This window comes from Epinephelus moara, chromosome 18 (assembly GCF_006386435.1).
Source record: "Epinephelus moara isolate mb chromosome 18, YSFRI_EMoa_1.0, whole genome shotgun sequence".
Taxonomy (NCBI): Eukaryota; Metazoa; Chordata; class Actinopteri; order Perciformes; family Serranidae; genus Epinephelus; species Epinephelus moara.
In genome coordinates, this window is record NC_065523.1 from 14415503 (window position 1) to 14435004 (window position 19502).

Sequence of the window (19502 nt, forward strand, 5' to 3'; positions counted from 1 at the left end):
GCTGTAAAGATGAGTGAAAAAGGAGACACACAAGACTGTTTGAGAGTAACAGAAAATATTAGCTTAGTGACCTTTGACCCCTTTAGCTAGCACTGCGTTAAAACCCAACATGACTGTATAAAGGATATTACTACATGGGCTCAGAAACACTTTGGTAAACCATAGTCTGTAAACACAGTTTGTTGCTGCATCTACAAATGCAAGTTAAGACTCTACCATGCAGAGTGAAAGTCATATATCAGCAACATCCAGAAATGCTGCTGACTTCTGTGGGCCTGAGCTCATCTGAAATGGACTGACACAAAGTGGAAAAGTGTGCTGTGGTCTGATGAGTCCACATTTCAAACTGTTTTTGGAAATCATGGACGTTATGTCCTCCAGGATACAGAGGGAAAGGACCATCCAGACTGTTGGCAGCGCAAAGTTCAAAGCAAGCATCTGTGATGGTCTGGGACTGTGTTAGTGCCCATGGCATCATGGGTAATTTGTACATCTGTGAAGGCACTGTGAATGCTTAAAGGTACATACAGGTTGTGGAGAGACATATGCTGCCATCCATCCAGACAACGTCTTTTCAGGAATGTCCCTGCTTATTCCAGCAAGACAATGAGACACATTCTGCAGGTGTTACAACAGCTTGGCTTCGTAGTTAGAGTGCAGGTACTGGACTGACCTGCCTGCAGGATCAAGAATTACACTGCAGACATTGGTCAGCATGTTTCCTTGTCTGACAGAATTTTTTTCCCCATGCTTTATTCCCCTCCCTAAAAAGAGATATGAACTCTGAATTTATCCCGAGTACATGTCTGCCCTTAACTTTTGACAGTTTCCAAGGAGCATGTTTGTCAATTTCTTTAGTGGATTCAGATGACAGAAATCCAAAGGATTCTGAACTTCAGGTATTTAGTGGAGTCTTTCCCAATTAATGGCAATAAAATCACAAAAAACATGTTTGCGTCCATTTTCTTATACTTAATTATACTTAACTTTCTTAATCAAATTAATACATGGTGAATATTTTAATGAATCATTACATACCATACATGCACAAATTGCAGTACTGTAATAATTCCAGTGTTTGTGGCCATTGGCATTATATTCAAAATTAGTTGTGGGCAAAATAGCAGAAATATGACCGTGTAACATTCACTAATATGCTCAGTATTAAGGCTATTTGTTTATAGGTGTAAATGTTTGGGGAGATGCAAGGGACATGCCCCCATCAATTAGCAAAGGACTTTTATTTTGATGAAATTAAAGGCATTTCCCCCAGTGGCATAAGGCAGTTGCGCCCTAGTGTACACTATTATGAAGGGCCCTAGTGCGCCCTAGTTACTAGTTAGGAGGCAAACACACACACACACACACACACACACACACACTGAGTTTTAGTCGTATATATATTTTACCAACAGTGTGTCTTATTGGCGCTTTTATCTTATATCCACTTGAAGATGTGCCCAGTTTGTCAGTCTTGAGAGATTTTGCACCGAAACTAGCTACTGTAAATCATATCGATATTTTTTTTTTGGACAACATCAAAATATACCCAGCAATCATATTTACATATCTGTATATGACAAAATCTATAAAAAGAAAATAAGGCATCCTTAGTCTACCTAAATTGTTTTTTTTATTGTTAAATTATATATTTTTTCATAGTTATTGTAGAATGAGCATATCATTTTGTTATAGACTGATAGTATTTTAGAGAAACAGAAAACCATAATGGAGATGGGTTTGCGTTTTTGAGGGCATATATAGAAAATCACACCATTTTTGATTCAACATAAGTCCTTGTTTGCACTTTGGCGTATATCCAGGTGGCAATCGGGCCCCTCCATCCCATGGCCCCCAGCGCAACAGCACTGTCTATACTGTCTATATTTTCGCCCCTGATTTCCACTATAAATTGATACAGAAAAGGCACAAAATGATGCATAAATATTCAGCAGAATGCAGGAATTTCAGTGTTTACCTTGGGGAGGACCCCACACCTCTTTTCAGATCACAATATCGATTGTATTTGTATGTTTTTGTAGTTCAGCTCTTCTTGACTGCTGCAGCCAACCCACTTTATTTTAAAACACAAAACTCTTACTTTGAAAGGGAGCTCTCTGGCTCTCGACTTCCTCGTTCAATTTTTATGAGACAAGATGGACAACTGAACAAGCTTCAGCGGATGCCATCTTTACTTGACCATTTGGTGGGATAAAAGGCGAAACCCCCACACAAAAGTAGCTTTGCAGTCGCTTATATGTTCACTGGTTTAAGAAACAGCGATTGAACCGAAGACATACTGACTAAATCTCGGTGTACCTCGGCTAAAAATCAACCAAATACGAAGATACTTACTTACTATCATCTCGCTCTCTGTTAACACTCTTTGTAAGTACCTGCTACGTCATTACGTCGCATTTGAACGTGGCGGCGCGGTTAGTAGCAGCAAACATGGCAGCAAAGCCCACCTAAAGTTTTCATGTAGCTCGCTGGTTAGCAGCGTTTGCTTGTTAAATTAAAGGGTATGGGGACAAAACAACAAATTACACGGACACGAAGTAACTGAACGGCACTCTATGTCTCAGTAAGTTTGGTGTCCAAACGGATAAAATACGGCTTTCCTCGCGATATCTCATGACTGCGATGGTGAGTGAACAAATCCAGCCAACTAAAAACAATCTGAGCTAACCAGGCTAACGTATGCTAGCGAGACGTTTAGTGTCCATAGATAATTCATGAGTTCATGACATGCTTCGTGGGTTTCATCTGCGAAATAGCACCTGGACGTTTAAAACTGACAATGGTGTGAGGACATTTATTCTGTGTGTTAACTCTGTTACAGACGTGCAAATTAAATGGCCTGTTCAGCATTGGCGAGGACTTTGATGATGAGGTGACCCCCAGCAGATTCAAACACACCTGATCTTACTCAACTGTCAGTGCTCCCTCTCTGTATAATAATGACTCTCCTTCTGTTCCCCCTCTCTCACACACTCTGTATGTGTGTGTGTGTGTGTGTGTGTGTGTGTGTGTTTCCCAGGACCTGCTCGGGACAGACTGGGTTGTCCGCTCAGCCTCTGGACCAGCCGATGTGGCAGCTGCTGTGTCATCTTGCACGCTCCGGGCTTCCTCTGCCGCTCACAGAGAGCCGGAGAAAAATTGCCCTCAGCAAACTGGAGCGAGATCAGCCATCTTGTGTAATGGCACAGCATCAAGAAGCAGCACGCACACGGCTGCTGGACAAACTGTTGCTCTGGGTTTGAGACAGCTCTCCTCCTCCTCCTCCTCCTCCTCCTCTGCTCAGCCCCTTCCCCCCACACTGAATAATTCTCAGCCTAATTTGGCATCACAACAGAGTCATGCCAACACCGAGGGACCACCAAAGCCCTGCACGGCTCAGGATGATTTTGATGATTGGGATGTTGACCTGGCAGATCTGGATGAGTGTGACCGCCAGATGGGGCAGCCTCCTGCTCCAGCCCCACCTGCGCCCGAGGTTGCGCTTGCATCTTCAGCCAAAACGCTGCGACCCCCGACCTGTGGAGGGATTCAGACACAACCTAATCGGACCCTGAGGGACGTCAGCACTGCACGCCAGGCTTCATCTAGTCATAACTTACAGCCTCAGATTTCCTCCACACCCCTTCTGCGATCTCCAAATCCCCATCCTGCTTTCATTTCAGCCCCTCCACAGAGTCCTACTGTTTTCCCTGGTCTTACTGCGTCCTCTGCTGCCCCTAGCCCCATTCCCAGGACACTAAACAGGCCCCAGCAGCCACAGAGACCATTTACAACTCCTAAACCCTCCCCTCAGGACCGCACCCTCTTTCAGACAGTCTCCCCAGCGCCTTCTTCCACCCCGTCTGTGAGCTCCTCCACTCTGAGCCCTCATCCCCTACACACACCAGTCCTCACCAACCGCCTGGTCCAGTTGGTGTCAGCTTCTAATAAGCTTCCTAAAAAGAGGCCTCGCTCCGAGCCTCATCGGCCAAGGATGCGACGCTTCCCCGGCCCCGCTGGATTCCTGCCGCAGCAGGTTAGTCTCATCCAGCGCTGATTCTCTGCATCTGAAATTCCTGTTCGTATCTGCCTGGTTGCAGCGTGTTGATATCCCTCCTTTGAAAATTAAAGCACCAGAGCTGTGAAATCATATAATCACACCCTCGTGTTCAGAAATTACGCTGCAGCTCTGTGGTTTTGTCACCTAAGCTCTAATGAAATGACAGTTATCAGTTATGTGTTTGTTTTTCCACCATGGTCACGGTAATAATTCAATTTCTCTCTCTCAGCCGCAGGGTCAGAGCCTGGATGACATCGTGGTTTCTGTCCCTCAGATTCCAGCTCATGGTGTTGTGGCCCGGTCACCAAGCCAGGTAATAAACACAAACACAGACAGAGACATGTACAATAAACAATAACATGTTTTAACATGAAATGGATTTTTATGGTCTTAAGGTGATCCCTTTCTTGATCAGTTGTTTTTGTTCTGTAACATGAATTTCCCAAAGCTCGAGCTGACATTTTTAAACGTTTTGTTTTGTACAATCGACACTCCAAAATCCAAATGTTTAGTTGTTTATCTTAGAGCACCAAGAAAACCAGCAGATATCCAGGGTGAAGAAACTTGACCATTATAATAAGAATATTTTTCTGTTGCTCAGGTAATCAACTAATTGTTTCAGCTCTAACGTAAGTAGAAACTCCCACAGCTTCTCTTCCTGATAGTTGCTGCCAGTCAACTTCACATTGAACTACACTCAGTGTTGCCTTCAGGCCCTCCTGGGAAATTCCTACATTCAAGTTTGAAAGGTTTTCTCTCTCTCTGAACCAAAAGAGAGATTTATTTTTGTGTTTTTATCATCACTGCTCTCTCTTGTGAGTCGGTACAGCTGCAGCTGGAGCAGCTACATGATTGCCCACCAGCTACATGACTCGCACACCATACCTGTGTATGAGAGGGGCGGGGGGCGGGTGTCTTTCTCTCTGTTCACTGCTATGCTCTTGCGCTGCATTTCATTGTAACCATTAGAATCAATACTAACTTAATCCTCTGCGGATTATTGGTTTTTTTTTTTTATTTCCCTATTTTTCCAGAGTTTGATGTATATTACTGCCTCCTAACCATGGATGTATTTTCTTGCATCAAATGCATAACTGCAATGCACTGTGGGTGATATAGACCTCTGGAGTGACCATCGTTGTTCACCCGCTGTCTCAGCTCTCCAAGGGTCGATCTCACCAAGTTCACTTAAGGTTTTCAGACAAATGGAACGGCACTTATAATAGCGGTGGGGATTCCCCTGAGGGCAAGTCAGTAAGGGCATGTTGAACGACTAAAACACAGCCTGTGATGTGGTGGCGGGCATGTGAAAATGTGGAAGTACAATCTGTTGTTTGAGCAAAAGTACGAGAGCCAGTGAGAACCTGTTGGGGATTTGAGCTTTGAGATGAACAGGGCGATCTGGGTGCTGGAAAGATGGAGGGAAGTTTGCCACAGTTCATTTATAGAAACTACCCACAAATGATACAGAGCAGGTTGAAAATCAAAGTATGCCTTTAAGGTTAGGGTTAGGGTTACATCTCGTTACTTGTAGGGTGAATCACGTCTTCATTTATAATGATTAAAATAAATGAATAGAGTGGATTATTGCTACATTTGGCCTCTTATTTATTCACTACAGCGTCGTCCTGTTCAAATTACCATTGTGTTAGTTGGTTGTCTTGTACTGGTGGGCGAGGCTGTTGATTCAGCTTCAAATGTCTCCTCTCCTTTTCCTCTCACCCAGTGCATGCTGGAAATGCCTCCACCTCTCCGTAACGCTGCACAGGATAAGCAAGCGTAGAAAATGGATGGATGTGCGTTCACAGAATTTATATTTTTGGCAAGTTATTGCGACAAGAGAAACAATAAATGACACAATATATGGCACCGAGGAGCAATAAGTAATAATTTTCCTGTCTGCAGCTGACAAGACTTCCATTGTTTCCAACATGACTTTTGTTTAGGCTTGTTGACAACAGCTCTTTGGAGAAATCTCTGGGTTTTACATAGTAATTACAACACGCTTTGATATTTCTGACATGACTTGAAGTTGGGTTTGATTTCCCAAACACTCGAGGGTGTTTTCTATCTGGAGTACATCAGGAGCTTTATTGGGATGTTGTACCTTCCACACCAGACATTTAAGTGTTCCAGGCTGCAGTGTGAAATGGAGTTTCACACAATCTGATTGCAGCGGTGACCATCTGAGCACTGTAAAGAGGCAGGGAGGATAAAAACCTGATATTTTCCAGCTGGGTCGTGCACAGTAGCTGTAAGTGTTTGTGAGTGTGTAAACCGTTTGACTCGGTTTACAGGGCTCCGGCTCACAGACTGAAGAAGATGAGTTCAGCGGCGGCGCCTGGGCAGCGATGAAGGCAGAGATGGGCTTGGATGAGAGGAACCCTTCATGCTTTCTGCACTCCTACAGTGTGGTCATGGTGCTCCGAAAGGTGATTACCTACACCCATAATGCATCTGTTGTTATTCCTTTATAAACAAACGACAATCATGAAGTCTTCCTGAAACTATTTCACATTTCAGACTAGTTCAAGCAATAAGTTGCGTTTTTATTTAGGTCAAGCAGCTGTTTTATTATCGATCCTCCATCATAACAGACTGAGAGTCGCTGCTGGAGGTCTATCGGCATAATCAGGACAAATGGAGGAGCTGCGCCAGAGGTGTTTTGTAATTATAAACAGTACGATCACTCATCAATCACAGTAATGGAGACTCTGCTGTTATTCCTCTCTCCTCGTGTGTCGACCTCTGTGGAATAACCCGCCAGTGTTCAATCGCTGCGAGCGCTGAAACATGTTGGTTTCTGTCGTGGCTGTTGACACAGGCTTCATTTACATGCGCTGGCAGGACGCTGGCTAAGATCACTCAGGTTAAGCTGATTACACGAATCTCGGCTTCCCCCAAAAATCCCTGTTTGCATGAATAAACAAATGAACACACAGCCCTCCCCACGTCTGTTGACTGAACAGCAACATATTACATCTAATGCAGCGGAAAGTGAGGATGATCCCAACAGTAAATAATGCTTACTGCTGTTTATTTATTGACAAACCTGGAGATGTTGTCCTGATGGGAGGCTGGGATAATGAGAGGTTTAATACAGCAACATATTTTGACAAAGTTATCAGTTATTATCACTTAGTTTCTATCTTAATAAATAAAGAAGTTAGCAGATTAATATTCTAATAATAAGATGTTTAATATGTGCATTTTTAATTTTTAGATCAAGGGCAGTGATAATTACAAATATAACACATCCTAAACCTGAATAAATTATCTGCAGTAGTGTCTTTATCATTGTGATCACTAAATTTACTGTCATATATGATAAAGAAGGTCTTAATACCTTAGATTTTAGAACTTGAAAAATCGATGAAAAGATCATTTGATTGTTGCCAGTTTATTTTCTGACACTCAGTTAATCAGTTAATTAACCATTACGGCTCTAAAAATGTTTACACTGCTACAGTAATACTGGCAATCGATGCAAGCTTACCTGAGTTAGGGTTGAATTGGTATGAGATTTTCACGGTTTGATAACCTTCTCAGAAAATGTCATGGTTTTACTGTGTACAGCATTACACTATTATTATGATTGTTATCATCATAGATAAGCATATGTTCCTGGTATGATGACTGTCAATTTTTCCTACCACAGTACAGTGAAGTAGGCTCGGGTGGTATCTATTTTTTCATGCCTTCATACCGTCTTGACATGTCACCAGGGTATATGGAATATGACAATATTTGTGTATTAAAACAAAAAACAAACAAAACAACACAGAATAATGAATACATACAACATAAGCATCCTTCTGTAGATTCCTGCAGAATGACCTGATGACACTTGTTGCCTCGGCGTACACCGACACATCGTGGGCTGAGCAGAAATCATGTGCAGGGGGTGGTGGCAGACTGGCATCTGAATAAAGTCATGTGGCAAAAAAACGGCTTTTGTAGTCATATAGTTATAGTTAAAGTTATATGTATCAATATTTTCATGATTTGTTATTTCATCTTATTTAATTGATAAGCTAGGAGACTTTTATTTTTCACTAGTCCTTTAGGGGTGGGAATCACCAGAGGATCCACGATGTGATATTATCACGATACTTAAGTCACGATACAATATTATTATGATTTTAAATATGTTGCGATATGCTGAGTATTGCGATAAAATATATCGGATTTATTAAATTTTTTCAACATCTGTTTTATCTAATAAGATAAAGTTGTCAGTCTTTTCATCTCACTTTAGCTATTTTTATGACAGTGAAATGTATCTAGTGGGCTGAATAGCAATTGATTTTATTATTCCAGTAGGCTACCAAAAGCTGATTTGTATTTGTAATATTATTATTTTATATGATAAAAAAAAAATCAATACTTGGCAATGTGTGATGATACAATATCGGCACACAAAAATATCGTGACACTATGCTGTATCATTTCTTCCCCCACCCTATAGTCTTGAAACGTTATCCCCACCACTCGCAGTCACCATCCTTCTCAAGTCAGTTGCCTGTACCACCAGTAGAGACTGACCTCTGGTGGCGAGTGACGTGCACTACCTCACCTCAACACAGCATCTCTGTATCAGTGTAAAACAGGTTTAAAATCATACCTTGGGGATTTCTAAATACCCTAGTGTACTGTAATACCTTGACACTGCCCAAGTCTGCCATGCAGCTGGTATGCCTGCAACCCTAACCTGAGTTCTTCCAAAATAAGTCTAGAGTTAATTTATTTGATTCACCAGCTGACATCTTGCTTTTTTTCTGTCATCAATGCAGGCTGCACTGAAACAGCTGATGAGAAACAAAGTGCCCAACATGGCTGTCGTCCTGAAGAGCATCATCTACACACATGCTGATGCCAAGGCTGTGTTTAAGGATCCAACAGGTATCGGACATACACACCCACCCACACACACAGAAAATAAATACACTGGCCTGTTGTAGAAACATGCATCAATTTGTAAAACAATGTGCATGAAAAACAACTGGAATAGTGTATTAAGTAGTGGTGAGTAAAAGAGAGAGGTGGTTGGGAGCACACCTGACTGAGCTCCTCATGGTGCGAGAGCAGAGTTCAGCCGCAGTAACATGCTCGATTACACACATGTATATACAGTATACACTCATGTTTCCTGCCCTGACAGCAGGAAGCCTCTCTACTCTCTCCTTTGCCCGTTCTCCTTCTGCTGCTCCATCTTGAGCTGCCTTTTGTCTGATCCTCATCTTAAGATTAGCTGGTTGCCATGGCCCCCAGAGAGCAGCCACACGAGGTGTGCTGATTATTAACACTCAGGAGTGGATGTTGTACTCAACACAGGACTTAAGTGCTTATTAGTGATTCAATTGCGGTAGATTGGCATCAGCAGTGGGTGGGTTTTAAGTGCTTGTGACACCACGAGGGAGCGTTCTGTCAGTAATGTGCCACTAAACCTGCTGAAAGCTTTTGTCTCCAGCAGGCAGTTTTCTCACAAGCTGCTGTCCCCATGCGGTGGTCATGTATGCTGGCGTTGAAATGATCAGCCGATTAATCAATCGTCGGGAAAAATAATTACCAAATGAGTTGTTTATTAAGACAAATACTAACAATTTCTGCTTTTTAAAAGTGTGAATTTGCTGTTTTTCTCCCTTTATATTATTGTAGTTTTAATAGTTTATGGGTTTTAGAGTGTTTGTCAGATAGAATAAGCAGTGTAAAGTTGTCCTTTTGGGAAAGTTGTGGACATTTTTTGCTATTTACTGATATTTTATGGAGAAATGGATAAACAGAAAAAACATTGTGCATTTAATTGATAATGAAAAAAAATGTTAGTTGCAGCAACACCCTTTCTGGTTCTGCTGCATTGATTCTGATCCTTTTTTCCTAACTTTGTGAGTGTGATAGTTTACAGGAGTACAATGCTAAATCAGCGGAGTACACTTTTAAAAGGAAAATGTTGAATTAAAGATGGTAAAGGTGCTTTAAATTTTAAATGGATTAAACCCAAATATGTATCTGCTCTCATTTAAATTACATATTTGGAAATTTTCTCTCTGAAAAAAATCCCTTCATGCCTTAAAATGGTTTAAATATAACTCTAACATTTTTGTTGCATTTAATATTCGTGGAGTTCTGAATATGCAAATTAGTCACACCCCTAAGCCGATGGCCTGCAGCTCAAATATATCTGATGACCTTCCACAACGCTCATTAAACAAACAAACCTCTGTTTGTAAACTGCAATGAATAAAACATATGTAAACTGTTATCAAACAACTAATATTGTGTTTCTAATGTTAGATAAACCGTGTTCCCAGTCGCCACCTCTGACAAGTTTGAGTGAAATTGAAACTTGGAGGATACCAAGAGTAGCTACACCTGCTTCTCCTCTGATACCCCTTGTTTTGCTGTAGCTTTATGGAAGCTCCACCCAGAAAGCTGACAGGATTGGTTCCTTAGGTTTGTGATGTCACAAACCCTGGACGTCAGAATCCGTGCTTTTGACACTGTCACTACAGGCATGTCACGATACAAGAAATTTAGTTCTTTATACCAATACCAGCGACATTCCATGATTCTCGACATCAGATTCACTACCAAGGTAAAAACAAAACAATAAATCTAGACATACACTCCTTTTATTAAAACATTTACATTTAATTTATACTTAATTTTAATCCCTGATTATCCGCCTTGAATGCTAAATGCTATCCTGTGTACGTTTGTGACATTTTGTGCATATATTAATATATACTGTACATCAACATATTTCTCTTCCAGCACTTGTACATTTAAGACGTGATGGTTGGTCCTTGTGGTAAGCTGTTTGCCCCGCTCCTCCTCACTCATTGGATGGCTACAACGGAAAAAATGCCAAAACGCTCTGAGCGTAGAATAGACGCTCTGCACCCTGTCACACTGCTGGCATCTGTAGCATGGTGTCAGTTTGCAGTGATATCATTGCAGAGAATAGACAAAATTGGCTGGCCTCAGGAAAAAAAAACACTTTTTGAGGAGTCCAGGCGGAGCTGTCGCCATAGCTGCACTTGTCTCCATCTTCCATGCGTTGTTGTTCTTTTGTGCTAATAGGTGTTCTTCTTCGTCCTCCCGTCATTTAACGGCAAGCTAAAACACTTGCATCCCCAGTACCTATGGCACCTATGGTAATGGAGAAAAACAAGCTCCCTCACGTTTTCAGAATTTCAGCATCGACTTGGTACTGAAATGTAATTTCTTGTGACATCGCTGCTTTTGTACACTGCAGTTTCAAGGTGAAAATGCTCAGCTGTAGTGTTTACTGCTTAGATTGCCCCAGATATGTCTTGTATCATATAAAAACATCATATGGACATTTAACGTGGTTTAAAACTTGATTTTCACTGGAGAGGGTCTTTAAATATTAGATAAAATGCTTTATTTATTTTTGCAAGTCTTAACAAATGTTTATTTTAATGCGATTTTATGTTTCTCCCCCATTAACCTGTATTATGAGAGGAGTACAGTCAGTGGAGCGTAGTTAAGAAGATCTTGGACTTGCAAACATTCTTTGTTTATAAATGACATTGTTAATTTTTCTGGTTGTTGTGTTCATAATGTTTTTGGCTGAAGGGGAGATTCAGGGAACAGTGCATCGGCGTCTCCTAGAGGACCGAGTGGAGGAGCTGAAGGTCGGCGCTGTACTCCTGCTCAAACAAGTGAGACTCACCTCTCTTTAAATTTTAATGATGGTAACTCCAGTTTAGTGTTTTGGTTATTATATATGTATAGGTGTGACAGATCTGTTCATGGCTTGCTCTGTGGACAGGTGGGTGTGTTTTCCCCCTCCCATCGAAACCATTACCTGAATGTGACACCTAATAACCTGCTGAGGATCTACTCCCCCGATGGAGTCAGTCTGTCCTCCACTCAGCTTCCCCCGCTCGTCCTGGTGAGCACCACAACCGTCAGCCGAAAACAAGAATAGCACAGTCCAACAAATATGAAATCTGTCATCCAGAAATGCTCCGTCAACCTGTCAGCTGTCCCCTCAAAACGTTTTTCTTTTTTTTTTTTATACAGGAGTCAATGTTGCTTTCACCCCCTCGGCCTCCCACCGCCATCCTCAGGGAGCCCGTGTCTCAGATGCAGCTGGTGTTTGACGAGGACGATGACGAGGGACAAGAGGGGGGGAAATGCTCCGAGAGAGGCGAAGACCCTCAAGACACAAGAGACACTAGAGCCGACTCCAGCAGAGGCCCCCAAGAGCCTGCTGCAGCACCACAGGACTCAGGCTGGGGTGCAGGTGGGGCCTCTAATATGTAATAACACTTGTGATGAGAGAGATTAATTCCAGTCACATCCTGGGGTTGCCAAGTGTCAGACTTCAGTAAAATTAAGTTTTGCTGAATAAAACAGCAACACCGTCTGGCAACGTATCGAGACATTAACATTTGACTCGCTGACCCAAACCCAATCTAACAGCAGCAAAACAAAGACGTGTCTGATTGCATAGTTCTGCACGAAAGCTGCGACTAACCATTTTCAGTTTGATTAATCAGCTTTTTTCTGTTTTATTTTTCAGTCAGTAAACTACCAAAAAAGATGCTCATGATGGGTCACAATTCAAAGGAGCAGAGTCTGAATCTGTTTTATTAAATAACACGATTAGTCTGATCAGCAGCCAACTCATAACTATTCATTTAATAATTATAAAACATGGAGACGAGCCAAGCTCAGGTTTTTGGACCACAACAGTGAAATGGCTCCGGGGACCTAAATGTCACTCCATCAGTCAAATACTCGTCCAGAGTCAAATATTCCAAACACTTTCGCTAAATGAACTGCCATTAAATTTTGAGCAGACAATCAATATCCCCAGACGATGAATCATAATCAGAAATTCCACTCAGACATATCAGAAAAATAAGATAAGACTTTATAGATCCCATGGAGGGAAATTCACTTGGTAAAGCAGCAAACAAAAAACAGATTAAAAGTAGTTTTTTTTATTGAATAAATAAAATCCAAAAAGAAGTTAACATGGAAACAACTTTTCAACTGCCACTCCCCGTACTGTTTCCAAGTGGTATTATTGTTAACGCTGTTGTCGCAAAGACAATGGGATCGCTTTCCATTTTCTTTGGAGCCTAGCAACAGGGCTCTTCCTCTTTTGCTGGGTAGATCTTCCACAGTTACTTCGGGTTTTCCACCGTCTGCTATTTCTACTACTGCGGAAAGTAACTGCAGAGAACTTACGTTGATAGTAACTGAGGGTAGCTACCGATAGCTTCCAGGAAAAACAAAAGTGCTGTCTTTTTCCTGTTTTTGTTGCACAATGGTTGACGCTCTTCCTTTATGCCGTATATCGAGCCTTGTTTTTCCTGGGAGATCGTATCAGATGGCAGACTTACACAGTGAAAGCAGCGCTTACAGAGAACCAATTAAAACACTGATCATGTCATTATTTTATAGCCATTACATTTAGTTATCACAGTAAGTTAGAGCTACAGTTGGTAACTTTTATGAAAATAACTTTGCGTCATACTTGCTGAAATTGTCTATGAAAACAATCATGTCCCTCCTCATCTTCCTTCTGCCTCTAATGGCATTCACTAGAATCTACCACAGCGCACAAAGAACAACCAATCAGAGCTAAGGAGTGTCTAACACAGCTGTCAATCACTGCTCGTGAACTGCAATCAAACTGTCAAACAAGGCAGCGCTGATCAAATATGAATCAAGATACTGTTACTGCATTGCCTGTTTCTTGCCTCAGATATTTTCAGAAATATTTTAGTGTACAGTTTAGGTGTAACATGAGAGTTTGTGACCTGACCACGACAATGCAAACAGTCGATGGAGTACCAAGCACCGTCCATGGGTCTGACCAACTTTTACAGCTAAACCAGTGCACTAAAATTAAATAAATATAAAAATATACCGGTAAATAAATTAAAAACTAAATGACATGGCAATGCAGTGACAGAATCTCTTTTTATACTTGATCAGAGCTGTGTAGTTTGACAGTTTGACAGCAGTTTACGAGCAGTAATTGATATGATTGACAGCTGCATTAGAGAATCCTGTGCTCTGACTGGCTGGCAACAGAGTAGGCTGAGGAATATGATCCCCCCCACCCCCCACCGATTATCTGTCTCATTTAGTGCTGTGTGGATATGTTAAAAGTTTCAGAGAAATATGACAAAAAGTTGTTTTTTACATAAAAGTTACAAACTACATCTTTAAAGCAAAAAACTTGTCTATCTCCATTTTATTATGAAACACTAACTTGCTCAAAGTCAGTGAGTTACACTGATTAAAGTTAAGCCAAAGCCTGAATATGTGGAGCTGAGCTGAACAGCCTACAGTAGTGGCTGTGGCTCAGGATGTCGAGTGGCTTGTCCACTTGTAGAAATTTCCATGGGCAAGACACTGAACCACAAATTGCTCCCAATGGTCAGGCCAGTGCCATTAGTGTGTGTGTGTGTGTGAAATGTTTTTGGTAAGTGTTGATGCAGTGCATTTCTTTTTTCACATTTCTGTTAGCAAAGTCAATGAGAGTGAAAAAGGTATCACTTATTTTTTCTTCCATCAAATAATTTCATTATTTGGTGTGTTTTCAGGCAGAAAGCTAGCCTGGAAATCCAGACCCAAATCTAGAAAGATTTAGGGTCTGGCCATGAGTAATGAAAATGGCCCAACTCGAGGGGCGGCACCAAGCATGCATGTGAAAATATCACTGTACACAGTTGGATAACACTACGACCAATCAGAACAATACACGAGGTGACGTATCCAGAGCTTAGCTACCAGCGGAGCTAACTGGTAGATTAGACTCTTGCCGTATCCAGTCGAGTTCGAGTGCCGTCTTCTGTTCCTCTTATAGAGAAAAAGCCAAGTCTAACTCGTTCATTGTAGCGGCCAAAGCCGTTTCAAACAACTGGTGTTCATCCGTAGCCATCTTGCAATGTTTACTGACTGATTCCGGACTTCGTCGTCGCAGCGCTGTCGTCATCTGTTTAGCTCGCCTCTGGCCCGCCTATATCAGATACACCGATGTGATTGGTGCAGCTCGGTTTCATGGGCATAGGTAATGAGCATCATTACTGATTGCCAGAGTGACTCGCCGAGCAAATTCAAATTGTGCTCTCGCGAGAACTCTGGATTTCCAGGGTAGCAGAAAGCATCAGTGTAGACTTCTTCTTCTTCTTCAAAAAAAAAAGTTTTTGTTCATTTGATAAATTGATCCAAACAGTTAACTGAGCTAATAAGTCTTCTGAACAAGTGACTAATCTTTTTTTTACACTACTCTTAGCTGCTCCCTTTTCTCATTTCTGCTCTCTGCATGGACTGTGCACAGCTCTTGTAACTGAACTCTGTTGCAGTTCATAGTGATTTTCAAAGCTGAGCACTTGTATAGGTCAATGAGTATCTTTCAGATAAATATTCTGTACACCTGTGCTTTTTATTCCATACACAAAACAACATTGAACTGTCAACAAACAGATGAATGATTAAGGCTCACCCACATAGTTCATTTCCAGCCGGGGACCTCTCTTCCCTTATTTCAGCCAGGAGCACTTAGTCAAAGAAAACTTTATTTCCATTTGCAGTATTATATGTGGCGATATGCCTCTGCTCTGCGGCCTCTCTGCCTTTCCCCTGGCCTACGCAGAAAGCCTCCTCTATGAGTCTAGGTGGAAAGCCTAAGGCAGAGAGAGCACACCTCTCTGCCCTTCCATGTGCCTGCATGTAAAGCCATAAGGCTGAGAGAGCAAACCTCTCCGCCCTTCCTTCCGCTTACGTGGAAAGCCTTAAGGTAGAGAGAGCAGCAGGAAAGACCCCCCCGGGAACAGAACAGAGCAGCATCAATGACGAACAGAGATGACATATAAAAGTCAGACACTAAAAGTCAGACACAGCATGAAAAGCAGGAGCTGGGGTGGAGGCAGGTTGCAAAGCAGCTCGCAGAGGAAGCAGCAACAGTAGGCAGGCCAGAGCAGTTTAAATAGGGCGCCCTGAATGAGATTTGCCAATCAGTTGCATAGAAAGGAGTCATGTGATCTATCAGCTGACTCCCTTCCATCAATCAGCTGCTTCATCAGTTGATTGGGCTGTTTGAGATCAACTGATGTAGCTGGGATGTGAGCTGAGCTTGACATCGTGTCCTGCGTGAACTAACACAATGCTAAATTTTCTGTCTGGACTGTCTGCTGTTCCAATAAACTGTAGGACAGCAAAGGACGTCAAAGGTATAAGGAAATATGATACACTTAAGTACTATAATATTATGTTTTGTGATACTGTATCAATTCTCAAAAACACTACTGATTTGAAATTAATTGGTTACAAGCAAAGGTTGGTGGCAAGGATTTATTTTGTGGTGTTTCAACTTCCGACCACCAGATTGCAGTGTTGTAAACTCTTCCACTCCGACACGACATATTGCTAGCATAAACACAAAGAACACAGGCATATTAAACAGTCATAAAGGGCACACTGTTAGCATTGACAATTTAAAAGTTAGATTTTAACTTTAATATCTTTTAATATCACAATATGTTGAATTGTAACCCTTGTATCATGATACAGATCGTATCGCCAGCTTCTTGCCGATACACAGCCCTATTAGGATTACATATTTACATGAAAACTTTACTTTTTCAACACTAATCCAGGCAGGTAATAATTTCTTTTTCTACCAGTTGAATTGGAGTGGATTTAATGTGCATTACACATCATTTCATGTTCTTACATACAGTATCTGTGTGTGTCTGTCCTGCAGATGATGACCTGGATGAACTCCTGGGAGAGTTACCTGAGGACACATACAGCCTCTGATGTAACATCAGCAACCCTTCTGTACAGACTGTCCACACGGACTGGGGTTATATCCTGACTAACCAACTGTAAAGACATTATCCTTTGCTTTCCTGACATCACCTCTTTAAAATCATAAAAGTCTGAACGCTGATGAACTTGTGAAAATGTGTAAATGTTGTAAAGACTTTTTTTTTGTTTGATATCAGTTCATAAAAACCACAGAGAAGTCTTGAATTAATTTGTTGTCACTGTGTCATTCTGTGCATCGCTGATGATTGATGTGTTACAAGAAGCAGTCTCTCACAGCCAACACATGCTCATTAATTAATTACAAAAGCTTCAAAAATCAGCTCTGTTTGATTTCAGCTTCACGTCTTATATTCTCGTAAGGAATATAATTAGTCTGGGATTGTCTGCGTTTGTGTTTTAAGGATTCAAGGCCCTCACTTCTCTTTCATTCTTACCCATTGTTGCACTTTACTTCAGTGACCTTGAAATAAACAGCTAATCTACACAGCATTGATTCGCTAATCATGTGAAATGAAAGCAAAGTGAGGCTTCTTTGTTAGTTTTTGTTCTTGCCCTTCATTCTCAGTCTTGTCTGTTCCTCCGAGTCGGGGAGTGGAGTAGATACACTGTGTGACCTGGCTTGTTTGCCATGCATTAAGAGGTGTATCGGAGGTTTTTTGGGCAGGGATTGCAGGGAGGTAGTTTCAGAATCCCATGTGGATTGCTTGACCAAAAAAAAAAAGTGTTTACCCAGAGAGGAGAGAGCTGGAGCATCAGGGTGGAGTCTCACTGTGACTAACAGGCTCTTATGGAGGCTTTCCCAATAGGATCCAGACTCCTCCACTACTCTGCCTCACTGTAAAAGATTCAGGTTAATCCTCTGCCTCTTTGTCGTTTGGTGTATAATGCAGCTGCTTAAATTGCCTGGTTTATGTTCAGAAGAGAGAGAATGGGGATGATGAAATAGGTTGCATTTTCAGTTATCCCAAATGCTTTTTGCTCCTAGTTTGTCTGAAATAAATACAGTTTACAGTACAGTCTCTAAGTATTGGACAGTGACACATTTTCTGTTGTTCTGGCTCTGTACTCCAGCACATTTGAGCTTACATTACAGTGTTCAATGACTTTGTGGTTAATGTGCTGACTTTCAGCTTGAATTTAATGGTGTTTACATCCATACGGGGCAAACAGCGTCGTAATCGTAGCATTGTAATTCTCCCACTGCTTCCAGAACTGGGGAAACTTCACAAAAAGAGCAGCTAGTCCATCACTGTTACCTCAGTATGCATTTGAACCCCCTTAAAAGGATTGTACACCCAAATTTCAAACTTACCCCTTGTGGTATCTAGCCCTCCAGATAGGTTTGGTTTTACTTTACTTTATATTTGGTGCTCAAAGCACAGCAGCAGGATGACTTTCCAAAAACAGTTTTCTGGTTACTGTGGATAATCCAAACCTGTCACTGAACAGTTTTCAGTGAAACTACTTTTATACTGCAGATAAATGGAAAGTGTTGAGTTTGTTCAGTGGACTATACAGAGTAACCAGGACACTGCTTGTAGAAAGATACATTGCAATTTTAAGCAGCACAAACCTGCTTTAATTTGGGTCGACCAGCCTTGATTTGTAGTGCTTGCATCCATATGGGGTGAGAAGATCCAAAATTGTTAACCCAGTATTGATGTCAGCCTCCTCAAATGTGAAGTTGAAGTCAGTACTGGAGCCTCACATGCACCGATTCGTTTCAAATCCAATGTACTGGCGAACAAGGAGCCAAAGCAGCAAGACATCTGTCACTTTCCAAATACTTAAAGACTGCACTGTGTACAGAGTGGATAAGTGGTTCCCAACTGGAGGGGGGGTCGGAGCCCCACAAGTGATCTTTGCGATAAAATCCAAAGACCACTAGATCAGTGGTTCCTGACCTTTTTGGCTTGTGAACCCTTAAATCAAAGCTACGTCTGCCTCTTTAGAGGCTTAGAATTCTCAAAGTTTTACACTGCCAACCACCTCAGGAAATACCAGGCTCTCCTGCACCCACCACTATGACTGACGTTAACATACACAAGTGTAGGCCTACCCTATTTAGCTATGGACAGTTTATGCAGGAGGCAGGTTTATTCCAAATTAGAAGACTATATATTGTTGACTGTTGTCAGCTTACCCACGCTGTAGAACAAGATAGCACTAGAACTGTCAATTTAACTCTTCTACACACTTATCATACACTGTGAGGGGCAGCCCCTCAACAGGGGCTGTGGAGACTTCACAGGTGCTCTTTAGGAAGTCACTAGTCACTCGAAATATTCTCAAGATCCACACTTCTCTTCGTAGTAGTTTTCGCTTGGAGCCACAGTTGCAGTGTTTTTAAGCTGTTCATTTTACCTCTGCGCACTATCTCACCATCAGTTTAGCTCGTAACTAATCATGGACGTATGCATGTGCTAAGTTCATGAACATGACCATAGCCCCGTTTCCACCAAACACTTTTAGTATGGTATCTTTGGAACCAAAAGAAACCCTTCAGACATGGTACCTAGACCCTAGGTCCATTTAGTGTTTCCACTGCAAACGGTACCCCTAAATGTGGGCAGTGTTACTGTCACTCACTGCTTCGTCCTCAGTGTTTTTCCTCATG

General features: G+C 41.7%; 1 protein-coding gene across 2 annotated transcripts; it reads left to right on the forward strand.

Annotated features, from left to right (window-relative positions):
• Positions 1–2151: 2151 nt before the first annotated feature.
• On the forward strand, positions 2152–17277 carry hrob (homologous recombination factor with OB-fold). 2 transcript variants are annotated; one of them, XM_050070076.1, is made up of 10 exons: positions 2154–2646; positions 2843–2893; positions 3041–4036; positions 4290–4373; positions 6358–6492; positions 8854–8962; positions 11663–11748; positions 11859–11981; positions 12113–12335; positions 16818–17271. In XM_050070076.1, the coding sequence occupies exons 1-10, from the start codon at positions 2635–2637 to the stop codon at positions 16871–16873; spliced, it is 1875 nt and encodes a 624-aa protein (XP_049926033.1). In that variant the 5' UTR covers positions 2154–2634; the 3' UTR covers positions 16874–17271. The 2 variants fall into 2 exon arrangements, with proteins under 2 accessions (XP_049926034.1, XP_049926033.1); XM_050070077.1 differs by lacking the exon at positions 6358–6492 and having other exon boundaries at positions 2152–2646; positions 16818–17277.
• Positions 17278–19502: the final 2225 nt, after the last annotated feature.